The sequence below is a fragment of the Lepisma saccharinum genome, chromosome 1, assembly GCF_977018435.1.
Source record: "Lepisma saccharinum chromosome 1, izLepSacc3.1, whole genome shotgun sequence".
Lineage (NCBI taxonomy): Eukaryota > Metazoa > Arthropoda > Insecta > Zygentoma > Lepismatidae > Lepisma > Lepisma saccharinum.
In genome coordinates, this window is record NC_139229.1 from 178,299,669 (window position 1) to 178,323,759 (window position 24,091).

General features: G+C 37.2%; 1 protein-coding gene across 1 annotated transcript in view; it reads left to right on the plus strand.

The window, feature by feature from the left end:
- LOC145990308 (long-chain specific acyl-CoA dehydrogenase, mitochondrial-like) overlaps positions 1–23,425 on the plus strand; it is a 46,720-nt gene extending 23,295 nt beyond the window's left edge. The window contains exon 8 of the mRNA XM_083126005.1: positions 23,085–23,425. Within this exon, the coding sequence (XP_082982131.1) occupies positions 23,085–23,259 (175 nt within the window). The 3' untranslated portion in view covers positions 23,260–23,425. The remainder of the gene's footprint in view (positions 1–23,084) is intronic.
- Positions 23,426–24,091: the final 666 nt, after the last annotated feature.

A 24,091-nucleotide genomic window follows, 5' to 3' on the forward strand; every position in this document is an offset into this window, starting at 1 on the left:
CTGGGTGGGCGCCGGGGCCGCTTTCACCGTTAGAAAAGTTCCCGGATTTGAACCGGCCGGGGATCGAACCCGGGACCTTGAGCATGGTAGTCAGACGCGTTACCGACTGAGCCACCGCGGCCAACCCAAGGTGAAGGTTAACCCAGTGGAATCATGGGAAATGGTTCGATGGTTTACTGTATGTGCAAATTACAATTACTTTATACTTGATGGCAAAATTTATCAGCAAAGTAATGGTCTATCAATGGGAAACCCAGTATCCGGAATCATCTCCAGCATTTTCCTTCATTACATAGAATCTCCAATTGTTAATCAGATAGGTAATCAGATATCATACTCTACATCAGTTATGTAGATGATGTGCTAATTATTGCTAAAAATGAGAACACCATCATGGACGTATTTAAATTGTTAAATGAATCACATCGTCGCATAAAATTCACTTGCAAACCCATGAATAACAATGTAATTTCTTTCCTTGATCTGAAAATTAAGACAACTGACACAACAATTCAAACATCAGTCCATAGGAAAACAGCAGAAAAAAAATACATCCATGCCAATTCAGAACATTCTCGTATTAAAATGGATAATATATTTTTAAAATTTTTCCTGAGAGCACAAAGACTATGTTCTAATAATAAGGATATTAAAAATTAAGAAGAAAGGCTTTTTAATATAGCAAAAGAAAATGGCTTTCACACTAACAGAATAAACCAAATCAAAAAAACAAGTAGCAAGAAAAATAAAGGAAAAGAGAAATACAGACAAAGATGAAAAATCTGGTGAAAAGAAATTTGTGTGCATTCCATTCCACAAGGGATTTTCACATAAAATTGCAAAAATTTTTAGAAGATTTAATTTCAAAATTGTTTTTAGATCACGAAGAAGTTTGGAATGTACATTTAATGAATTCAAAATGAGAAACTCTCTACCAGATGTGGAAACCACAGGAATATATAATATAAGTTGTTCATGTTCAAAGGATTATGTAGGGCAAACAGCAAGGAAAATGACAATAAGATGGCATGATTTGGATATTATAAATCTAAACCCAAGAACAAGTTTGTCAGCTTTCATCATCGAAGAGAAGCATTTGATTAAAAAGAGAAGGGTTTGAATGTCTGGGAAGCTTCGTTCATTGCAGAAGAACACTGGAATAAATTAAATAATGAAAATGGCAAAATAGATCCAGTATGGAGTTTTCTTTTTCACAAATGGAGTAAGCCACCATCTTTAAAATTTAATGTAACAGAAAACATCAAGAAACTTTGTGAAAACAATGATGACTTTGAATTACCTGATATTTGGGATTCATAATTTTAAATAAAAAATAATGTGATCAAAATTTTTTATCTGAAATAAAAATAAAACAGACTGCTTCTTTCACAGTTAGGTTGCTATATTACAACAATGTAACATTGACAACATCCATTATATAACGGATTCTTTTTGTTTAAAAAATTGCTAACCATTGTTATAACTATCTTTAGTCAAAATAAAAATAAATGTCTGATGAAAGAAGCGTGTGTTCTCCTGAAACGTCACAACGAAAAACTGTTTTCTTATACTTGTAATAACCGTAAACTACAAAGAAAATAATTCTACAATGCAAGCAATGTGTACATACAAGAAAAACTATTAATATATTGAGGTGACTACTTTTCAGAGTGCCTTGAATAAAGAGTAAACAAATGTATGACGTAGGTAGTCTCCCCTAGTTTTCTTTAATTTTTTATTCACCTTAATTAGACCTAATTTCAAAGTTCAGCAGCATTTAATTAACATGTTGGGCAGTTGACTCGCAGTATCACTGCTAAGTGCTGAGTATAGTTTGAGTCCTGGCCTTTTGTGAGTGTCCCTTCATCAATTTAATCTAATCATCATCATGATTAGATGAAAGTGACATAAAAGAAACAACCTGTATTCTTTTCTTGCAGATCCCAGAACATGGATTTCAGTTATAACACCTAATATTTATAAGAAGCACTACCTGTGATGCTTATGGCATTACTGTATAAAAATCCACCATTGTCATTTTAAGTCCATTTTATGCTCAGATAAGCTAATCAGGGCTGTACTTAGAGTTTAAAGCAGGGAGTCGTAACGTACCCAATTTGCGTTACACGTTACGTTCCATTTTGTAGGAGGAAGAGTATGGTTCAGCTGCTGGTACCCATGTAACGTAACGAAATGCAATATGTTACAGACTGACGTTACAGAGAACGTAACAAAATGTATTATGGTAGATATTAACGTTATAAAGGAACGGAACGAAATGAGCACATTGGAACATAACGTAATATGCAATATGGTATATACTACCGTTACAAGGATACAAGGAACGTAGTAACGAAATGCATTGTGGTATATACTAGCGTTACAAAAAAACGTAACGAAATGCAACATGGTAGTAAATAACGGTACATAGGAACGTAATGAATGCAATCCTCCGTAACGGAACGAAGTGAAAGGCAATATGGTTAATTAACGTTACATAGGAATGTAACAAAATGTAAACCACTGTAGCGGAACGGAACAAAATGCAGTTGGGTACATACCATCTGCATAAGGAACGTAAATAAATTCAGTATGGTAGATGTTAACGTTACAAGGAAAGAACAATTCACAAATGTTTGCTAGTAACGTTATAGGTGCGTGACAAATATAATCTATTAAACATCAAGGAAGAAAAAGGAATAGCCCAAATCTCTTGCCATTCATTGGAACATTGCGAAAAATAACTCAGTATATTGTGTGGGATTAATGTTTCGTTAAAAATATGGTTGTTTGTAAATTAATGAATTTCCACCAGGGTTGTTAAAGGATCAGGAATTTTAAATCAATTCAATTCAGGTTCAGCAGGGAATATTAGCAAGCATAAATGGATCTGGACCGTAAAGAGCCTTTTTATGTTTAAGGTATTTAAATAAGTTCCAGGAACCTTTTTTCTGGATCAATTGAAATACGGCACAGGGTCCTTCGTTCCGGATCAATTTAAAGACGGTCTAAGTTCCATATTTGAAATGAAACAATACGCAACTTGGACCGAATTTACACTGTGATAGAACAGGTTCCGGTATTGTTGCGGAACCCAATAGAACCCATTAGTTGATGGGTTCGTGGACGTTTAAAAACCCTGATTTGAAAATTACACTTTTGGCTCGAAATTGAATAAACCTTCCATGTAGTGTAGAAATGAGTAGCCATAGGCGTGCGCACGAAGTCCAAAGGGGGGGTTAATGCCCCGCCCTAATCATGGACGTCTGCAGATATTTTCGACGGAGGGAGAAGCGAGGTATTTTTCCATGGGGCATATTACCCCGATAATAGTGTTGCCCCCTCAAGAAACACCACTTGAATTCGAAATTATCGCATTCCTGCATACCCATTATAATAATTAATGTAAATTACTATGACTGGAATCAAATTATACGTGTGAAATATATACTTTTAGCTGACATTCGTTTTCTAAAGGAGAGAGGTGGCCATCCGCACCCCCCTTTCAGATTTCCATGCCCCTATATTATTATACTTTAATCCAGAAAGTTAGGGGAGAGGAATTTTATCGCCGGTTATTAAACTATATTATGCTCTTGAAGAAAATGAAGTATTTTTAAGCCAATGAAAGTTCACAAAACAACTACGGCTAAAGAAGGTGCAGTGGCGCAACCACAGGGGGGGGGGGGAGATTGGGCCTCAACCTTGGACGGAAATCAATTCTAAGGGGTAAGGTTGCAAACATTGAACTATGGAAAGAAAGGTTGCAGAATCTAAGAGTTGCAGGACAAAACGATACTAAAGACGGATTTAGTTTTCACGTCTTTCGTGCATTATTTCTTCCAGACGGTCAAGAGCATCTGCAAGGAGGCACAGAAGGGCAATTGCCCCCTTTCGATTTATATCTTTATACAAATGTAAATAAAGTTATATAAAATTGTCTAGCTCGTTTCGCTCGCAATATCTGCTTTTCTTACAGTCTTGTCAATTTCAAACCCTTAGCTATAGTGGAACCATGAGCAAAACAACCTGCGCAGACCCACGACTCCTGTACACCATACTCCCGCTTGTAGGGGAGGGGGAGAGTGGACCATGCTTCCTTATGGCCCGAGGTGGAGGGAAGAAGGGAAAGCTGCGCGGGGACTTTTCGTCCCAAGGTTTTTTTCCTTGTGGTCGATGTATAGGGGACGGCGGCAGTCAGCCCTGGACGCCGAACGATGTAAATAGAAAAAAAAATGTAAAAGAGAATGTCATGGGCCTCCATAATTTTTTTGCGCCATATTAAATCAATATTGTTTTCAGTTTGCAAAAATTTGGATCTAAAAGTTTTCTTGATCGCTTCGCTAGCAATTTATTTTCTGTAATGCATTGTAAATTACCAGAGGGAGAAGTAACAAGAAGTAAGTACGTCAGACTATTACAAACAGTTGAGTCTTAAATGTATGAACAATTGTTTGGGGGAGAAGAAGCGCACACATTTCAGAGGCATATTTTTTGTTGTTTGTTGTGGGGCGAATGAATTCATTATGTAATGTATTAATATAGGCTATATAAATTGTGTACGTATAATAATAGTGCCATTATTACTACTATTATTAATAGTTTATCCAAGTACTCCCCCCGCAGACAAGAATTTGTGGTTACTCCTCTGAGGGGGTGCATCATTTTCTATGTAATTGAAAACTATCGCGCTTCGTTCTCTGGCAAATTTCTTAAAAATAAAAGTAAGGACATTTTGAACAGGACACTTAATAACATAATGGCGATGTCTTCCATTCCTAACTCCCAGGTGTGGGCAGACGTTGTAACATGCACTTTTAGTGACCATTGATTTCTACCATAAATTGCTACTACTAGATAGTGAACATAGAAGTGCATGTTTGGACACACGCCAGAGATTGTGCTTATGGCAATGGTCATCGTTAGTGCTCGAAAGTTGATGTGTGTGTGTGTTCAGTAGACTTTCAGCTATGCAATTGCGGGCGCGCACTTATGTGTGTGTAACAAATTTACTTTGTTTTTATATAGTCTTGTGCAACGTACGCATACTGTACTTTAGCGAGGACAAGAATTTACATGACCCCAACTCAGCCATGCAAAAATTAAACTTTGATAGTTATTGGAGCCCATTTTAATATTACAATTGTGGGTTCAGTATTTTTGAGGTATCGATAAGACATGTGGAACGACTGATTCTAACAAAATGAGTCAAGTTCAAAAGATATGTGGATGCTATTTGTCATCTCCATTTACATTCCATGCTGTTACACGGGATGATTTGGTAGTAGAGTGATTGACTATTCGGTTTCCATTCTTCAAAAACTCATTGTCCAGAACATTAGAAAGTAACATGCTGATTTGGATACACACACAGGCAGACACATGCGTCCATCAAGGTAATTAATGTACATTAATTTGCATTTGCGTGCGTCTTTTGATAATTTATCAGATGCCATGCAATAATTACTTAGACAAGATAATGACAATGATGTTGCCATTTTTTGATATTTTATTAAGAGAATTTTATAACAAGAGAACTAAACTTAACCTTAGGAAGTAGCGTGTTTGAAAAACAAGAATTGATTTTAGGTTACATATTAGGAGGCTAACAGTAACGTCTGTTATTGAGTGGTGTTCCTGAGTAATGTGCTCTAAATGTTACATTTTGAGGTACATTCTAAAATGGCTGTCAAATTTATCATAAAAAATCTAAAAATTTACACTAATCTCTCACAAAGAAACAGATATCATGGGAATTAATACAATAAAAAAAAATTAGGATTTGTTCACCAACCAAGGAATAACAATATTTGCCATATATTCAACTCCCTACAACATCGAAGCTCAATTTTTTTTAAAAAAATGTAAATATACATATATTTAAAGTATGCATTCGTACTGTATAAGCATAAGAATAGAACGGAGGTTCTGAAAAGTATATATTGAAACAGTTTTTAAAATTTTGTTGAATATCTTTATTATTCTCTTAATCATTCCAAGGTAAATTCTAAAACAAGGAAAAAAAAAGACCTTATTACTTAAAAAACTAGAGAAATTTTGTATCTTTCAAAACAAAGCAAATACACTGTCATTTCCTTCAGGTGTCAATTTAAAACTAAACAGAATTCCACAAATTTGACATGAATAAAAATATATTTCATACTCTTGTATAACATCAGTATATCTGTGCAATTTTGTGAACAGGTAAGACAGCTACTCAAAACTAAATTTATTAATTACTAGGAAACATTAAACAAGTACGAGCAAAATTGTTCTTTTAATTAAATTACTTCTTATGGAACCTCTGAAAAGATTTTCTTTGGTTACAGCTACTTATGTATAATGAACTATAAGATCACAAAAAAAATCAAGTAATTATATACATTATTAATCTAGACAGTAATATTCCCCACATTTTCAACATGTTGTACAAGATCTTTCTGTGGTGTATCATTGGATTCCACAAAGTTTGCTACAATGTTTGTAGTCAATTCTGTGCTGCTATTTCTGAGATTGCTTTTTAATGAAGATTTAGTTAGATTTTTTTTCATGAAAATATAATTATTTCTAATAACAAGTATGTCATCAATAATTTCGGTTGCCATATTACACCTGAGTGGGTTTAGTATGAATTTCAGAGATGAAAAGAGTCTCTCGACACTAACTTGTGTTGCAGGAGTAGAGAGAACAATACAAGCCAAAATGTACAATTCGGGACAACTTGATTTTCTAATTTCCCAGAAATTTAGAACATTTTCAGTCCTTTTCAGTCTTCGAGTTGAAACAAAGTAAGTGTCCAATAATGACGCAATATTAAACTTTGGTGCAGATATGGTATTCCGCCGCAATAAATCTTGTTTCTTTAAGTAGTTTGTGACATGGTCACTGTCATCATCTTCAGTGCTGGAATCTTCTTGTTTCTTTACCTCTCCACACACTGATAAGGATTTCATGTGTTCAAGTCTTAACCACAACTTCTGGAGATACACCTTCGCCACATGGATGTTTTCTTCACTTAAAACAGAAAAGTACCTGGGATCCATGTAAATAGAAGCAAGAAATCCTGGATACTCAAATAATGATGGAAGTCTCTCTTCGTTATTGACATATAATGCTTGTTTTTCTCGTTTGTCCATGCCCTCTACTATGTGGCGTGCAAGGTCTGTGTTGATTGTTGATGTTTTAAGGCGACACTCCAGCCATATCCCGTAGAAGTCGCCAAGTAGAATCTGTTCTTCTTGCAGCCTCTTTGTGGCTACTTTGGCTGGTTCCAGTGACGTCAAAATAGCCTCAATGTATATCCAGTCTTCTTGCTTTATTTTAACTTGCTCTTGATAGTAATCCCCTATGAACTTTTTAAGTGTAAAAAGTGACTGGAGCATATCATTTGTGCTGTTCCATCTTGTCGGGACATCAAGGGATGGTACCGGCAGTGATTCTGCATTCAATTGACGCCGTGCTGTAGGCGATCGTAAGACACGGCATGCTGCTTGACATGTCACAATAATATCCTTAACTTCAGGAATGGAATTGAGAGCATCATTTACGACTAAATGAAGAGTATGCGACGCGCAACGAACGGATTGGAGACGATAATCTTTACTCGTCAATTCCATTTCAATATCTTCATCTTCGTAAGTGTCTTGAGAAATATTAGACATCTGTGTTTCTTGATCTTCCCCAATAAGTTTCCCGGCTTTAATCATGTTTGCTCCAGTGTCTGTAGTTAAACTATATATATTCTCCACGGGCACATTATACTTATCCAGAATGTTCAACAATTCGTAACGCAAATTGCTACCTGTTTGAGACACAAATAACTCTTGAACTGACAAAGTACGCAATTGGAGAGCCCCATTTACAACAAACTGAACGTTGACACCAAAGAATGATCGTCCATTTTTCGAAGTAGAATCAACTTTTAGATGTATCAATTTTCCCTCCATTTCGCCGCGTATTGTTTCTCTGATCTGCTGGGCCTGACTGAATAGCATGTTCCGTACACCTTCCTTGTTCACGATAAACCTGCAGAGAATAAAATTTGCTTTCATCCTTAATTGATAAGTTGTTTCTTGATTTTTGAAATTTTCAAGACATTTGTTTCAAACCCAAAATAGAATTAAAATTCTTAAAAATATTTTTCAAATAGTATGAATTAATTATATTATCAAGCTTTCATCAACTAGGCAAATGCTACAAATATGAGAAAGCAGAACACTTTTTTGGTGAAAGTGAAAAAGATTGTTATTTAAAACCATAATAGGTTAACCTCTATCAGTGTGTCTAGAAACTAACGCAGCTTGCATGCAATAAACAGTGTTATTTGATGCAATCAACGCTCTTTAGTAAAGTTTGAACTAATGAGGAAGTTATAACACCACCCTCCCTGGTCACAGCACTGGGCTTTGGCAATAGGTCTTTTTGCTTCATTCAGATATACCTAAGGCTGTGAAAAGGATATATGTGACACCTATATTTTTTTTATTTTCTAAAATATATTAACAATAGTATATAGGGGATATCTAAATAAGTTGTACTGCATGCTCAGTTCCATCCAGCACTGGAAAGCTACAGAATGTTAGCATAACCTGTCTCTAGGCATATGGAGTACAGTGAGTTTGTTTTGTCTCTGCGCAGAGTTAGCACGTGATATGGGACAGATGCCGGCACTTTCGTCCCGTAACGTCTAGCATGCAGACAATTATACAGTATTTATATTACATATTCCGACCTAACCTGTGTTATAAGAGTTTAAAACGAACGCACTGTATATGTAACAACTTTGTAAAATTGAGGAAAATTTGACATAATATTTGAAAACTTTATATTAATTAGTTTTGTTTGAGTGTACAAAAGTGTGTTAAATATCATTTGATGAAAAAATGTGTCTCATACATATCAGTCTTCAGAAAATTACTTTTCCAGACAGTTATACTTAGTTTACTTATTCAAAGAGTAACTGTTGCAGTTGAAATTACTCATGATTATGTCAGTGAGTAACTAGTTTTACAGTTATTTGAAAAACTAACTTAACGTAATTGCATTCCTTCTAAACATTGTAAGGATATACAGAACTCTCTACCTTCATTACATGAGGCTGGATCAATAAAATCAATGTATTTGAAGTAACCTGAAATGAATTTCTAAGGAATTCTAACTAAAGAAGGTAGCTGTAACCGTAGCAGAGTTTCATTTTTGCAATAGATGTAACTTTATGACGTTACTTTTACTATTCTTTAAGACAAATTTTTAACTTTAAAATTTGTAGCGTTGGGGGAAAAAGTTAAATTTCGCAACACTGTTTCAACTATGGGCTCCCGCGTAGCCAAATTATTAGTGATTTAACATTTGGCGCTAGCGGTCCAGGGTTAAATTCCTGGTGGGAGCCCTCCAAAATTTCAGTCCTGCCCAGCTACGCGAGGACAGTAGTTGAGCTAGTTAAGGAGTGGGTTCTGTCTTGAAAGCCAGAAATAGCTGCGATGGACTATGCGCGGACCAAGCGTCATCCTTTGAAAAATCAGCTTAGAGTTGTTGGCATTTGAATAATTAGTCTTGTTTGTATACGTCAAATTGATTTAAGGGCCTTTCTCTTAGAGGGGTAGTTTAGCTTCCAACTATTTCTTTTCTGGACGCTTTTGTTTCCTTTTTTTTTTCGGAATCTCCTACTAAGGCAAGAAAGCTGGGCTTCGTTCCATTTTGAATTTAGGACATCCACGCTTTGTTGCAATTCGTCATTTCTAGTTGCTCATTAAAACTTCAGTGTTTGGTTTAATCTTGATTGTTGTCATAATATTACAATGCGATGACATACCACAGACATAAAATCCAAAATAAAATTTCTTAAATATTTATTTTCTTGTAATTAATGATCATTGGGTGTGTTCAATTTTTCGCAATAAAATATCCAACAGAAAGTAACTGCAAAAGTAAGTTATTCTTAAATTGAGTAGCTGCACCGAACCTACTTTTTCAACCAAGCAACTGACTCTAGTAACTTTCCGAACACTGATTAAGACTGTCCGTTACTAACAATGAAAATAATTTCATTCGTATACAATGTGAACATACTAAGGAATACATGTAAAGGACAATCTGACGACATTGATGAAAATACGCACCTGTCAGAAGCTGGCATCGCTTCCAAAAGAGGATTCACTATATCTTGAAATGCTTGGTCATTCATCAGTGAAAAAGGACGTCCGTGCTCCGAGATGAGTCGGATGCAAGACTGCCTGAGGATGTCTGCGGTCATCTTTACATTTAGGAGAATATTGGCTTTCGGATTACTAGAGATAGCATTTCTCATTTTCTTCTTCTGCAGAAATGACAGCTTATCTTGATGCCTCCGCTTGATATGTTTCTCTAGGTTACCACTATGATCTCCCTATAAAGAAAATAGTTTTATTCATACTGAAAGAATTAATATCAAAGTAAAATCTATGTGCGAGTTTGTGTATTCGTACAATATACCCATATACGTAAATATATGGAGACCACTAACTGTCATTATATAACAATATGCTTAATGTATGGAGATTAGTCACAAATTGGAATCCCAGCACTTTTTACGCCTGATTAAAATACTATAGAATACCCTACACATAGTGGATGGTAGTGAGCTCGCCCTGTTGAATAGGATGGGATTTCTGAGTGGAATGTTCAATGCAGCATATTGATCAAGATACAACAACTGAATTACGGCGAAGTAGGTTAGAAACCCTGCGTGCTCAAGAGCAGCTTCGATAAGGCACCTGAATTGTCTAGAGCTGAACAAGGAAATGGGCGATCTTTATTTCCCAAGGCCATTCCGCAAAACTAATGCCACAAGAAGTTTCCTGTGTGGATTTGTGAGCATGAAATTGTAGGTTGATGATAGTACTACAAGACGTCAAGTGGATTTTTTCCGTTTCGTTATTTTATATCGCTTTGCTACCTATAGAGTTTGAATAACTAATTAATCATTTGATGAGCAGACAAACACAAAGTAGCCGATCCCGTGGCAAATTAATTAGCGTAATACAATGCGAAGTCTAAAGTCTGATTAGAACCTGGACTAGAAGATATTGTCTTTATACCACTTCCATCATCTATCGCATCCTTTATCATCGCGATTAACAGTGGTAGACGCGAAATAAAAATAGAACCTTTGCAAGGACGTCCGAAAGAGGGGCAAGGGGTGGACGACCCCCCTGGAAAATGAAAGTCAACCAAAAATTATATATATATATATATATATATATATATATATATATATATCACATATAATGTCATTTCAGCTACAATAATATATGTTAATTATTGCATGAACATAACTTCAAATTAAAGTAATGTTTTTTTTTAAAAGACAACACTTATGGTGTAGGACATGCACCTTGTTTCCCCCCCTGGAAAAAACTACCTTGCTTGCCCTTCCCTGAAAAAAAATGCGGGCGTCCATGAACCATTGGTATCTACTTCGGAGTATAAAGCGTTGTTTCTTCAATGTATAGCGCGGAAGTAGACCGCAACAGCCTCTTATTTGACAGGAAATAGCAACACGAGAATAGGGATTCCTCGTATTTTAGATTTTCTCAAACTAATTTCAAGTATGTGGTGGAAATTCCTTCTATATAGTATGCAAATCGAGGTTTGCAGTTTGAATGGGCGTATTCCTTTTCTCGGTTTTTCCTGGAGACGATATTTTCAATTACTTTGAAGCATTTTGTACCATTTTTTATTTTTATAAGCAATTTCATTAATTATACATATGATAGAATGATCTAAACATGAAACTCATTGTCTCTTCCAATGATTAACAGTTTTCCTTGCCTTTCATTACGCTAGGCCTCTCAGTCGCTATCTTTGTTGTGAACCTAGATTAAGTGTGGGGCTTATCCTCTATGCTTTCATCATACAGCATGGCTGTGGGCTACATGCTTGACATCTTAACACAACTCCTTTCAAATATTTCTCGGGAAACGTATTTCACCTATCGTCCTACGGGAATCAGACGAACGTAACTACAAAAATGCGGTTTTCAGTTTTGTTAAAAAAAAAATCCTCTGAAGGGTATTTGAAGTAAATCGACATTTTTCCACTTCTAATTCTTATCTGTAAGACTGAGTCACGTTTAACAGTCAGACTTTATGCACAGTAAGGCTAATCGGAACTGAACCTACAGTTTATAAAATTGGATCCGAACCACTGTGTGCCTCCACCGGGTATCGAACCCGGGACCCCTGGAATACAAGGCGACGACGCTACCACTGCGACATCGGGGAAGCCGACCTTCACTTCAAGTATCGCTATCACTTTTTAGTAGTCAAGGAGTATTGCATTCATTTCAATTTGGAGTAAGAGTTCAGCATTCACGTAAATCAGCAAACTTTGAGTTTTAGATACAATGTTCAATAACAACTTATATCGTCACGGCCAACAAAATAATGGCCATGAAAAAATTAGTATCAAGACACCATACTAAAATTGCTGCTTGAAGAACACCGTAAAGACTAAAGTCGTTGCCTGCTCCGTGACTGATCAGCTAAGCTGCTATTTGAAACCCTGGCTAAGGTATGGACGTACCATTGAGTTTGTCCCAATATCTATTCAACCTCAACATAGTAAATAACTGAAGAGGTAGGAAAGCTACGTAAAATTGCCGAAATAGGAAATAAAATACTCCTCTACCCCCCACACATGCATATGGAGCCGAGTTTTGAAATGCCGAAGCAACTATTGCCCACGGTCAGACTATATCAGTTGCTTTCAAACGTTAACATGATGAAATGAACGTTTCTATATGCACCTCCATGCAAATAATTTCATAGAATCCCAAATAAAGTTAAATTAATTAATGTATTGAAACTAGGCATTTGAATTTTCCCAAGGCAAACCTGCAGACATGAAAAGATCTGCCCATAGTCTTCAAGCACCTTTAAATACGCTGGCTCATAGCAGAATGTGATGTGTGAGCAAGAGTGCACTCGTGCACAATCCTACGTGTAATTTACAAACGTTAATTATTTTCCATTTCCTTTCGCCTGCATCCTAACATTTTTTTAATCCACGACAATCAGAGCAAAAAGTTTAGTTAGTTTTTTATGATAAGATTGAATTCCTGCAGAAATGAACAGAAACTACTGTGGGACCACAAGGATATAAACCTGAGCAGACTCGCGGCTCGCGTGCACCGTACTCTCGCGTGGAGGAGAGGGGCACAGTAAAGCATGCTTTCTTATGGCCAGAGCTGAATGGAAGAAGGAAAATCTGTGCGTACACTTTTCGGCGTTTTTTTTCCCCTTGTGGTCGCTCTATACGACGTATAACCCCATTGCACTCTAAACTAAGGCTCTCCGACATTTAGACGAGCTGTTTTCAGTTTCCTTTTTCGAGACCACGTTCTCTACGTTGACCCTCACTGGCAGAACAATTGAGAGGAAGAATGTAACTTATAAGATAGAAAACACTTATGATGTTTAAATAGTAATAACACGATCAAGGTGGCTTCGGTCTAGGACGGCTATGAGATTCGACAAGTTAAGATAAGTCCCATCCTGAAATCCTAAATAACGGAATTTACGGCGAGAACTGAAACATTTCAACCTGCCCGAAGATTGCACTTACCGCAACTTTCTTTCCGCAGCCCGGAATAAGACAGTGAGATTCTCGTCGTATGTCATCAAAGGAGAAAAACATGCGAACGGGATTTTTTCTCTTTCTTCCCTTGGATAGCGAAGAACCTTCTCCTTCCATTGTAACCAATCGTAAAAGACCGAGATTCCCATTCACGCTAGTTTTAAGGATCCCAATTTCTTCATCTACCTCCGCTGTAAAATGTAGTTCTAACCTCCTACCCCTCCCTTAAATCGAACACTGCGAATCTGATTGGCTCCATGTAGAAGCAGCTTGTGGCGTATTTGTACACTGCTGAAAAATGCAGAAGCAGAAATAGTTATTTCCGTGGGTTAAAGCAAGATATATATATATATATATATATATATATATATATATATATATATATATATATATCTTGCTTTAGTATATATATATACTAAAATGACAAAAAGGTAAGTAAAATAACCTAATTCAATTAATCATATACATATACACACCTGAACGATTATCGCCTGCACCATATTACTGAACAAATCCAAAATAAAACTTTATAATCACTCATTCCACTAAATGCCCTTGAGAACTGGAGATAGGTTGTCGTCGTCTTCTTTGTTTGGCACACACCGCCTATTAGCGATTTCTTGCCAGAGGTCCTATTTGGTAGTATTACACTTCTCTTAAGAAAAACACTTGAGGTGTTTTATCAAACTTTCTAGGGTGCACGCAGTGATTCTAATCCATTTCACCAAAAATATACTTTTGTCCCTATGGATTCATGTCTCACCATATGTACGCTTAGATTTATTTATTGATTTATTTATTTCAGATGTTACCCCTAATGAAGTTAAGGAGTTTTCATTTAATGCCCTTGCATTTTCTTTCTTGTGTCCCTCTGCTTTGATACCGAAATGCTCTTTTGTTGTAAAACACACCTACAAATACTTAAAAAAATAATAATTCTAAAACGTATTAGCTAAAAAATACATTTTTCTTGGACTTCTTTATTAGGCACAAATGTGTACACTAAATACATATTCAACAAATACAAAGTGAGATCACTTACCTTTAAGAAGCCGGGTTCGCATCCAGGATAAAACGTTCAATAAATGTTAGTATTAATATCTCCATTTCCTCTCTTCTTTTTCACTTAGAATTCCATCAAATAAACAGGCGTAATTCTGCAATTCCCCATCATTTGACATTTACAATCAGTGAATATGATAACAAAAGTGCTCACATGTCTACAAATGTCTTTATACTTCACTACCTTCGAGACGTTACGTTGTTCACGTCGCAAACAACAGAAAAACGCTTCGCTAAATAGGTAGACTCTCGAATATTTGGCCAGATAAGACGTTTTCATTTTAAGGCATGTCAGACACATTTTAAATGAAGGAACGTTAGAATTTTTTTTAAAAAAATATCTTCGGTATCGTAGATGTGTGATACAAAGTGGAACAATTTTGAAAAAATACAATTTAGTCAGATATTAAATTATGAACGTTGGACTTTACATAGCAGCAACATTAATATTCGGATACACTTAATAAAATAAGGAACAAAGGAAGTAGCTAAAAATGAGTACATAAAAAATATTACGTGGTAGAGTGGCACAGCACGCTACGACGCCAGGGGTTCCGGTTTCGAATCCCGACCTGTGCAGGAGTGTTCTTTGTGATTGTCCCTTCATCAGTTTCACCATTTCGTCGCTCATACTCATCGTTGCTTTCTTAACCGCCAGATTACCATTTCGGATGTACAGACGGGATAAAATGAAATGTACTTCCGTTTTCCTACCAACTCAGAAGCGAGTTGGAAACTCTTCATTGCTCCTGTATAGATAAGAAAGTGGGGGAGGGCAATAGCAGACAAGGCCAGCATGCAAACTTGTTTCCGGCAAAGCGTCTTGTTGGAGTCTTGGCAGTTTGTGGAAGGATTTTGTGTTCCTCCCCCACCCCAACCCCGCCTTTCTCTCTCTCCTTGAGTTTGTGTTTGTGTGTGTGTGTGTGTGTGTGCGCGCGCCGACACCTGTTTCATTTTAAGTTTGACGTATTTTTATTGCATCGACTAATTGCTGTCATGACTGGAAATGAAACAGGTTAGCAATGGAGACATAATGAGGGATCAAAAATACAAAAATTCCGGGCATGAGTACTTAGTAGTAGTAAAGGTAAGGTAAAGTTCGTCGTGCGTATAGAACCGTGCCATGAAGGCACATTTAAGGGTTTGTGGCAGTAGGGTGTCGCATATTCTCGAGTTCGGACATTTTGGAGGTCATATGACCAGCACCACGCTCCAGCCGTCTTTACTCCCCAAGGATGTAGAAGAAACGAGAAAATAAAAATGTTTTACATTCTGCGTATGTGACAAGTAATTTTTTGGATATTGTCTTTGAAGTATCTGTTAACATCCTAACCCGCAATTTTGTTTAAGGATAAAACTGGTTGAAGGCCGCGAGTGTTCCTGAGAAGTAATGAACATATCACAGAACGCGCAATAGTTTAGCTCGCGTTTTTCTGAAAAAAAGAAAGAATGATATACAAATCAATTCTACGAATGCTTACGTCATTGTGACCATGGAGTGCATTTTGCACACTAACGAGGATCTGGCGTCATGACATAAGGTCAGTATAATGGTCTGTGGGGTTTGGACTGTGTCCTATCCATTTACGTTTGTAGTTGTCCTTTCACAAATTTCATCTTAACACACCTTTCATACTTATCTTTGTGATTACCCAAAAGTGGAAGAAAAGCGAAATAAAATAAATAAACACATCGATTATTGTGTCCCTGCGTTTTTCAATCTTTCTTCATGACCGAAAATTTATGTTTCACTGATGTAATGCATCACTTTAATCATGTGAATTATTTTCCGTCATCGTTGTGTGCTTAATCATTCCTTAAAGCATAGACTCTAATGCTGTTGTCCTTAGTGTAATTGATCTTATTGTGTGGAAGTTTTGATGTGGACAAAATAATGGTGAAGAATAAATCTCAATTGATTGTTCGAAATTTAAAATATAATAACTCCGAGGTGACGCATATTAACTGTTCTTAGTTCGATGTCAAAGAACGATTTCTCCTATACATTAAGAAGGATTCCGGCCTCCGTGGTAGAGTGGTTAGCACAGCTTGCTTAAACACCGGCTTTGGCATTGTGTTCATTCGGTGTTCATTGTGAGTGTCCCTTCATTAATTTCATCATTTCATCGACCATCCTCATCGTCGCGTTTAGCCAAAAGTGGCACAAGAAGCGAATTAAAATAAAGCAAATCAATCAATCAATCGATCATAGGGTCTCCAGTTTCATAGAGCAGTATGCAAAGCACTTCGTCATGGATGCCCTCAAAATTCAAATAATAATTTGCAACAGAAAACCTGCTATTAGAGTATTTTAATAGTTTAGGCATATTAACAATTCACGTCAACCAACAATAAACAATTTATTGATTGATTTTCTTTTATTATACTTCGCTTTTTGTGCCACTTTTGGCTAATTTGCAAAGATCAAACATTCATGGCCAGGCCAGGATTCGAACCCGGAACCCCTGGTTCTGAGATTTCGGCCTGTGTATGGGGTTGGTGGCCATCCACCGTCGTGAGGAAATTGAGGAGCTACAAATTAGTAGCGTGACGCGGCCATGGAAACCGGCAAAGACTGAAGACCACAGATTAGCTGAAGACTTGTCTTGTTAACCACGCGTCACCCCATAATTCCAACCTCGGCAGGTGGAAGTGAAGCCGGCAGTCGGTAGGTAGGACGTGGCCCTCACGGACCGTTGCGTCACGGGTTATTATTATTATTATTATTATTATCATCATCTTCAATCAAATAAAGCTTTATCGTTATATATTACCGTATTTCATCGCATAATCGTCGCACCCTGTTTTTCAATCCAAAGAGAGAGAGGAGGGGGGGAAGGCAGAACACAAAATCCTTCCACAAACTGCCAAGACTCCAACATAAAGCTTGCTGGAAACAAGTTTCCGTGGTGGCCTTGTCTGCTACTGCCCTCCCCCACTTTCTTATCTATACAGGAGCAATGAAGAGTTTCCAACTCGCTTCTGAGTTGGTAGGAAAACGGAAGTACATTTCATTTTATCCCGTCTGTAAAGCAGTCCCAATGTCTGCTCCAAGTTGCACAGCTGCTTTCAGAGCCCTTGGTTTGAGAAGGGGGTGGGGGTGAGGAAAGGGTCTTGATTTTTCATACCGAAGCTCCTTCATTTCTTTCTCCCATTTATCTTGGTTGAATTTTCTGAGATACGGAATTTACCTCATTTTGCTTTTCATTACGTTTTATTGCGTTACCCACGGTACGCTTACATGTACTTAACATTTTCAATTTCCTTGCACGTACCGACACCCTTTGGTTAGATATGGCAAATATAAATAGCTGTCGTTCGTCAAATGTTGTTTTTTTGTTTTGTTACCCATTTTTCTCGTACTTCAGTCAGGGATCAATGCAGTTACTCATAACAGATGTAGTCAGGAAGTAGCATGAATTGTTCTTTCCCCGCATTGTAGTTGACCGGTAAAAAACTATGTAACAGTAACAGAAGGCTTTCAAGATTTGTCTGAATATTAAAGTGATCTTTTTTTTCACACCCAAATATAAATAACTAATTTCAGATTTGAAAACGTAACAGGGGTGTAAGGGGTGACCTTCCACGCAGTACATACACCCAATCGTCAAAATCAGTTCCACGTAGTACACCCTGGGCTGCCTTTTGCTGACTAACAAGTCTCTGGCGACTGGCCAGTATAATTCTGTATGTTCTCCTGCTTTTTGTCATGTGTGCTGAGTGCCCCTTTACAGCCTCAGCTTTTAACCTAAGTCAGAATATTTTCATATTTCAGTTATGCGACCTTACAGTTATGTTATTTGTTGTGGTAAGGGGCTGGACCCAGTATAACGTGGCGGGTGCAAAATAGCCTAAGTGCTGAAACACCCAAAATTAAACAAAAAAAGAAAAACGTAACAGGGAATATAGCTTTAATAAATGCGTATAAATATTTCACAATGGATTATATTTATGTACATGTTGTTAATTGTGAAATATTGTGAAGAAATGAAACAAAATGCTACGTTTCGGTTACTAATGTGAGCCACTGTATATGTAATGTTTTTATTTCATTAACAATGTACAATGGTCAAATACAACTTTGCAGACCTCCGTGGCGGAGCAGTTAGCACATCGCAATACGACGCCACAGGTCCCGAGTTCGTATCCCAGCCTATGCATCATTTTCATTTTTCTTTGTGATGTCCTTTCGTCAATTTTGTAATTTCATCACCCATCCTCGTCTTCGCGATTAGCCAAAAGTGGCAGAAAACCAAAGTTAAATATAACAAATCAAAATCAAACATTACTTGGCATGACAAGAATGGATAGGTTATTTTGAAGCTGCTGTTATTAAAAGCAAATTTTATGTAGCTTTCCTAGACAGAAGTTTCAAACACAGAAACTGATTGATTGGATAACGCCTGTGGATTCCTACTCGAGCAGAAAATGTATATGTTTCCATTTATTACTTACAACAATAGCAGACTGATTTCCCGCTAAATCAAAGAAAACTTGCATTCACAGTTACAAATTGACGTGTTGAATGATTTCTCTCACTCCAATTCTGCTTAATCGAACAGCACACCACAACGTGGGTCATTAAATATTTGCAACTTACTCTCGAGTTCCTCAACTAAAAATAAATTGACTGCGAAACAAGACCTCGTCTGCGATAACTATATACCACGTTATATGAAGAGTATACGCAAGTTGAAATTCCATCATAATAATTTGAATTCTTCTAGTAGCTACAAACATATTTTTTCATACATATTTTCTTAGCAAAATATGAAGTTCCTCACTTCAACAAGGATAACATATACACAGTATTCCACAAGAGTTTTTAGTTCGAGCTAGTCGTAATATGAATATACACGTCACTTCATTACTTAGTTTAAAAAAAGTGCCAGGCAATGTGAATTCGACGGCATGCCTGAAATTATTTGCAGTATCTCATGTATCAAGGGGGCTTTTTAAGTAAAATGAAGGACACATACCACATGCTTGGGTCAATTGAGAGTAGTAGAAACGTAATTATACTGCATGTTGCAACTGAAACAGTATCCTCGAAGCCAAAGTCGTTGAGTGATCCACTCATAAACTCTCTACCAAACATTTCAAGTTCGAGTAGACACCTGGGCATGAGCGTTTTCTTTGGTAACCATCCCTTCATAGATTTAATATGATCATCATTAATGTTCATAGTCGCGATTATCTACAAGTGGCAGAAAAGCGATACAAGAACAATACAAAAGTAGAAGAAACAAAAGAGGATAAAAGGATGAACTTAGTTAATGATAGGAAGTTTTATAAAATTACTGTTTCTTGAAGAATCTTGTCCTTTGTTCCGATTGTATTTCTCAGTCACACGTTGCTCAATGTCCATGTCGACTGTCGTTCTTACATTCTTGAAAATTACTTTAATGTCTGCCTATGCTCTTCTTTCAAACGTGGTAGGCGCTCTGTCTGTTTCTACACCACAAAGTTTAATTCATCTCCTGTCCAAAAAGGCACGAATTACTGAAAGTAATTTTCAAAATTGTAAGCAGATGAGGGCCCTTGTAAAATACGTGTACTGTCCTTTTATTCGCTTAGTTTTGAGAATCACTCTCCATACAATTGTTGCCTACTTCAGAGTCCAAAGGCCCTGTCTAGCTACAGACCAGTTGCGCAAACGCGGTTTCATTTGTTTCGTACACAAATTCCATCCTTTATACGTATTTTCTACTTGCTAAAAGCAGCGGCGGCTCAAGGGGGAGAGCCGCCGTGCCATGGCACTACCCTCAGAAGAAATGCATACCTAGCCCCTAGCCCAAGTATTGTTAAATTAATACATTGATAGTTTACAGACAATGACATTCGAATCTTTCAATCGGTCAAGCTGACGTGACGACCGCCCCAACCACAGACTAGATATGAACCGCCCCAACCTCCTCACTGCATCGCCAGCTGTTTCGTATCCTCGGCGAGGCAGCGGTCGGCACCACCCAAGAGCTGGCCTAACCAAGTTGAAACGCGTGCAGAGGGTTGGTGAAGTCTCAGCGAGTAATCTTTGCACCATAAGCCGGGAAGAAGGTGGCAGGGGGTGGTGTTAGCCAATGGGGTTAGCCCATAAGACACCAGCCGTGCCCGTTTAGCACAGCGAGGGAACTTTCTCAGTGTTGACACCGTTGCCATCTTCAGAGATAAGTCGCTAAATACGACGGATTTGTACGACCCGTTGGGGAAGTAATTCGTGAAAAAGGTACTATCTACTTTTCTGCCAACATTTGGAGAAACGAACCTAGTATTTTTCCGAAGTTAAATGAACATTTTGATAATAGATAGATGCGCCTAGAGGGCCATCCAGACTTTTTAAAAATATAAAAGTAAAAATTCCTTTGGCATTTCGACAATTTCTTTTTACATCAAATGTAGAATATTTTCAACGTCCAGTTGGAATACGTGTGCATGGGGGAGGAGAAGGTGAGAAGATTTGCTTTCCCTTCCTCTTGTAATTGTGTTTTTAGTGAAGTGTCCTGTAGTGTTTAAAGATAGGTTAGTGAGTGAAGATGAATCGTATTAGTGTGTTATTACTTAAACACACTGTTTTCCACGTTACCAAACAAGGATATACATCTTGGCCAGTTGGGCAACCTCAAGGAGGGGGGCCAAGGCATTGCGGAGGTTTTTTTTCTTCGATTTCTTGATCACGTTGACAGTACCCGCCGGCCGCCACTGGCTAAAAGTGCCTTTCATATCGCCTCAGGGCGTTGTCTACTCGGATGCTTCGTGATCGAAGGTCACGTGTACAAAGTTTCAGATTTTCCGATTTGCGTGGTGCTGCTGCTATCAGTTCGGTTCGCCTTCTCAAGGTCGCGCAGCAAGCAATTATTTTTCGTCTTCCGATAGGAAAAAGCTTGCCTCTCGCTTATGTGGACGAACGCGTGGCACGGATGACTTTTTGGCTCGACCATGGTTGGTCCTTTATGTTTCGTCCTTCAGCATTTTAATCTAAGAACGAATCATTCTCATCGAAAAACATAATGTATTTTTTTTTAATTGATGTAACACATGTAAACCGAGAGCGAGAGATAGATAGATAGATAGATAGAAACGTTTTCCTTCAACAAACGTTTGTTTTCCTATTGTATAAAGTGAACGCACATGTTAAAATTCATCTTGCATAGATATTCAAATTAGAACAAATTCACGTAAAGTGATTAAGTATGCAGAAAAGAAATATATTTGTGATAAATACATAGTTAGTCAGTAAATTCCGATAACCAGAATTCTGTCACGCCGAATGAAACGTTTTGTTTTACAATTTAATGTTTTCACTGACATCCAAAACGAAAATACGTATTATAACTTAATGACTTTCAAGGTGTCAAAATATTGTAATGTTACTATGCTGCCGATCACAATTATGAGAACGCTACGGGTCCCGGGTCCGAATCCCGGCCTGGGCGTGGATGTTTGTGAGTGTGCATTCATCAATTTCATATTGTTATCACCAATCACCATCTTCGAGAATTAGCCAAAAGTGGCAAAAAAAAAGCGAAGTCAAATACAGCAAATCAAAATCAAACAATTATGAGACTTCTTCGAAAACGCCTTCGATAACGGTATTTGCTATTCGTAACGGATATGTGTATCACTTTTTCGAAACAGACTTTTGTGGAGGAAAAGAACTGTAACGTTACAAAAGTAACGAGCACAATTATACGAGAGACCTATGTTATTCTCTCCGGAACACGGCATCGGACACGGTATTGCACATCGGAACGTCTGTATGATACCAGCTATAAATAACGTTGTTGCTTTGAAAAAAGGAGTGTAACGTTTTTTTCAGTAGTGACCTCAATTAAGTTACTGGTTAATTGTAACGTTACTATCACTTTCCACACACACTAAAGTTACTAGTCAATACGTGACGAACCTCTTTCTTACCCTGTAACGTTACTGGTTGCCGGCAATGGATGTAACGTTAAAGTGTCACGTGAAGACCTACTCCTTTAGAGATCAGTTATGGTTCGGTACCGTTATGCACACCTGTAACGTAATGTTCATATACCTGAGGTAACGTTTCTGTTCACGAAAAAAGTTATTCTGTTTCTGGTTGTAACGTAACGGAAACCGTAATTGAAAATACCGTTCCATTTCGTTACGTTACGACTCCCTGGTTTAAAGTTCAATGCAAAGCTCTGTGTCTGCTACAGATTGATCCTGTAACCCCTTGATTACAACGTGGCAGTTTTACCACTAGGCTATCTAGGAGGCCCAAGATCCAGAAAAAGCATCCTAAGATTGAAGATGTGAATTTTTAACACTTTTTCTAGGACAATTTCAATCTACCATACACTCACAAATAGATGCTACTTGCATCAAAATAAAAGTCAGCGCAGTATTATTCATATTTATTTGTTGTTTTTCGTATTTTACAGGCTGTCGGAACTAGAGAATAAGGTGGTTGCTCAATGTGTGCAACTGCATGGAGGAATGGGCTACATGTGGGAGACTCCTATTGCCAGGGCTTATGTTGATGCTCGAGTCCAGACAATCTATGCTGGAAGTAATGAAATAATGAAGGAGCTCATAGCAAGGACCATTGTGAATTGATGAAATTATTTTAAATCAATGAATCTACTTTCTTTTTACTATATATTGTTAATTGTTTGTTATTTCGTTTTGTATATCTAAGGGTATATTTGTAATTGGAGAATATGGCTGTGATATGTTTTATATGTGTAAATCAGGTGGAATAAATTTATTTTTGTTACTATGATATTTTTTAGTATTGTTCTAAAATTTTCTGGGCGTTGTAAGTAATTCAAATGTGACATATGCAAATCTCATCTGCATGGAAAGGGCAAAGAAACATGCATGAAAATGTGGTGGCGTTTAGCTTTAGTTTCAGGTAATATTTACATAGGAACAAATTTCAGATTTGACCCACCAAACTGATTTACCTAGCTACGTCCCTGTGGCTAAGTGTTGTCTTCACATGATGAACAGAATCGTCTGAAAGATTTTATGGTGGTCCTTCATTGAACTGGGGTTTACACTGGTTGCAAGGGAGAGTAAACTTGGAAAGAAAAAAATATTCACTTTCATACATGGGCAAAATCAAAAACATAACAAAGCATTAGTGCACCATTTACTGCAGCTTTCTTTATGCTTGTTTGAGAAGTGAAAAAACCTAGGCAAAATTATTTAATACTTCTCGAACTTTTCTCAATATTTAAACCTCAAGCATTCCGACCTCTGTCTTGAAGAGACAGTTTTTATCTCATCTCAAAATAATAACTACATATAAAATTTTAGGAGATGTGTAATTTAAGTGTAAATAACAATCAAAGCTAACCTCTTCGAACCTGAGTAATGTTCATTAGTTGCAAATTTTGAAATTCTAATTTATTTTGGTTTTGAATGAGATGAGACTTTTTTTTTG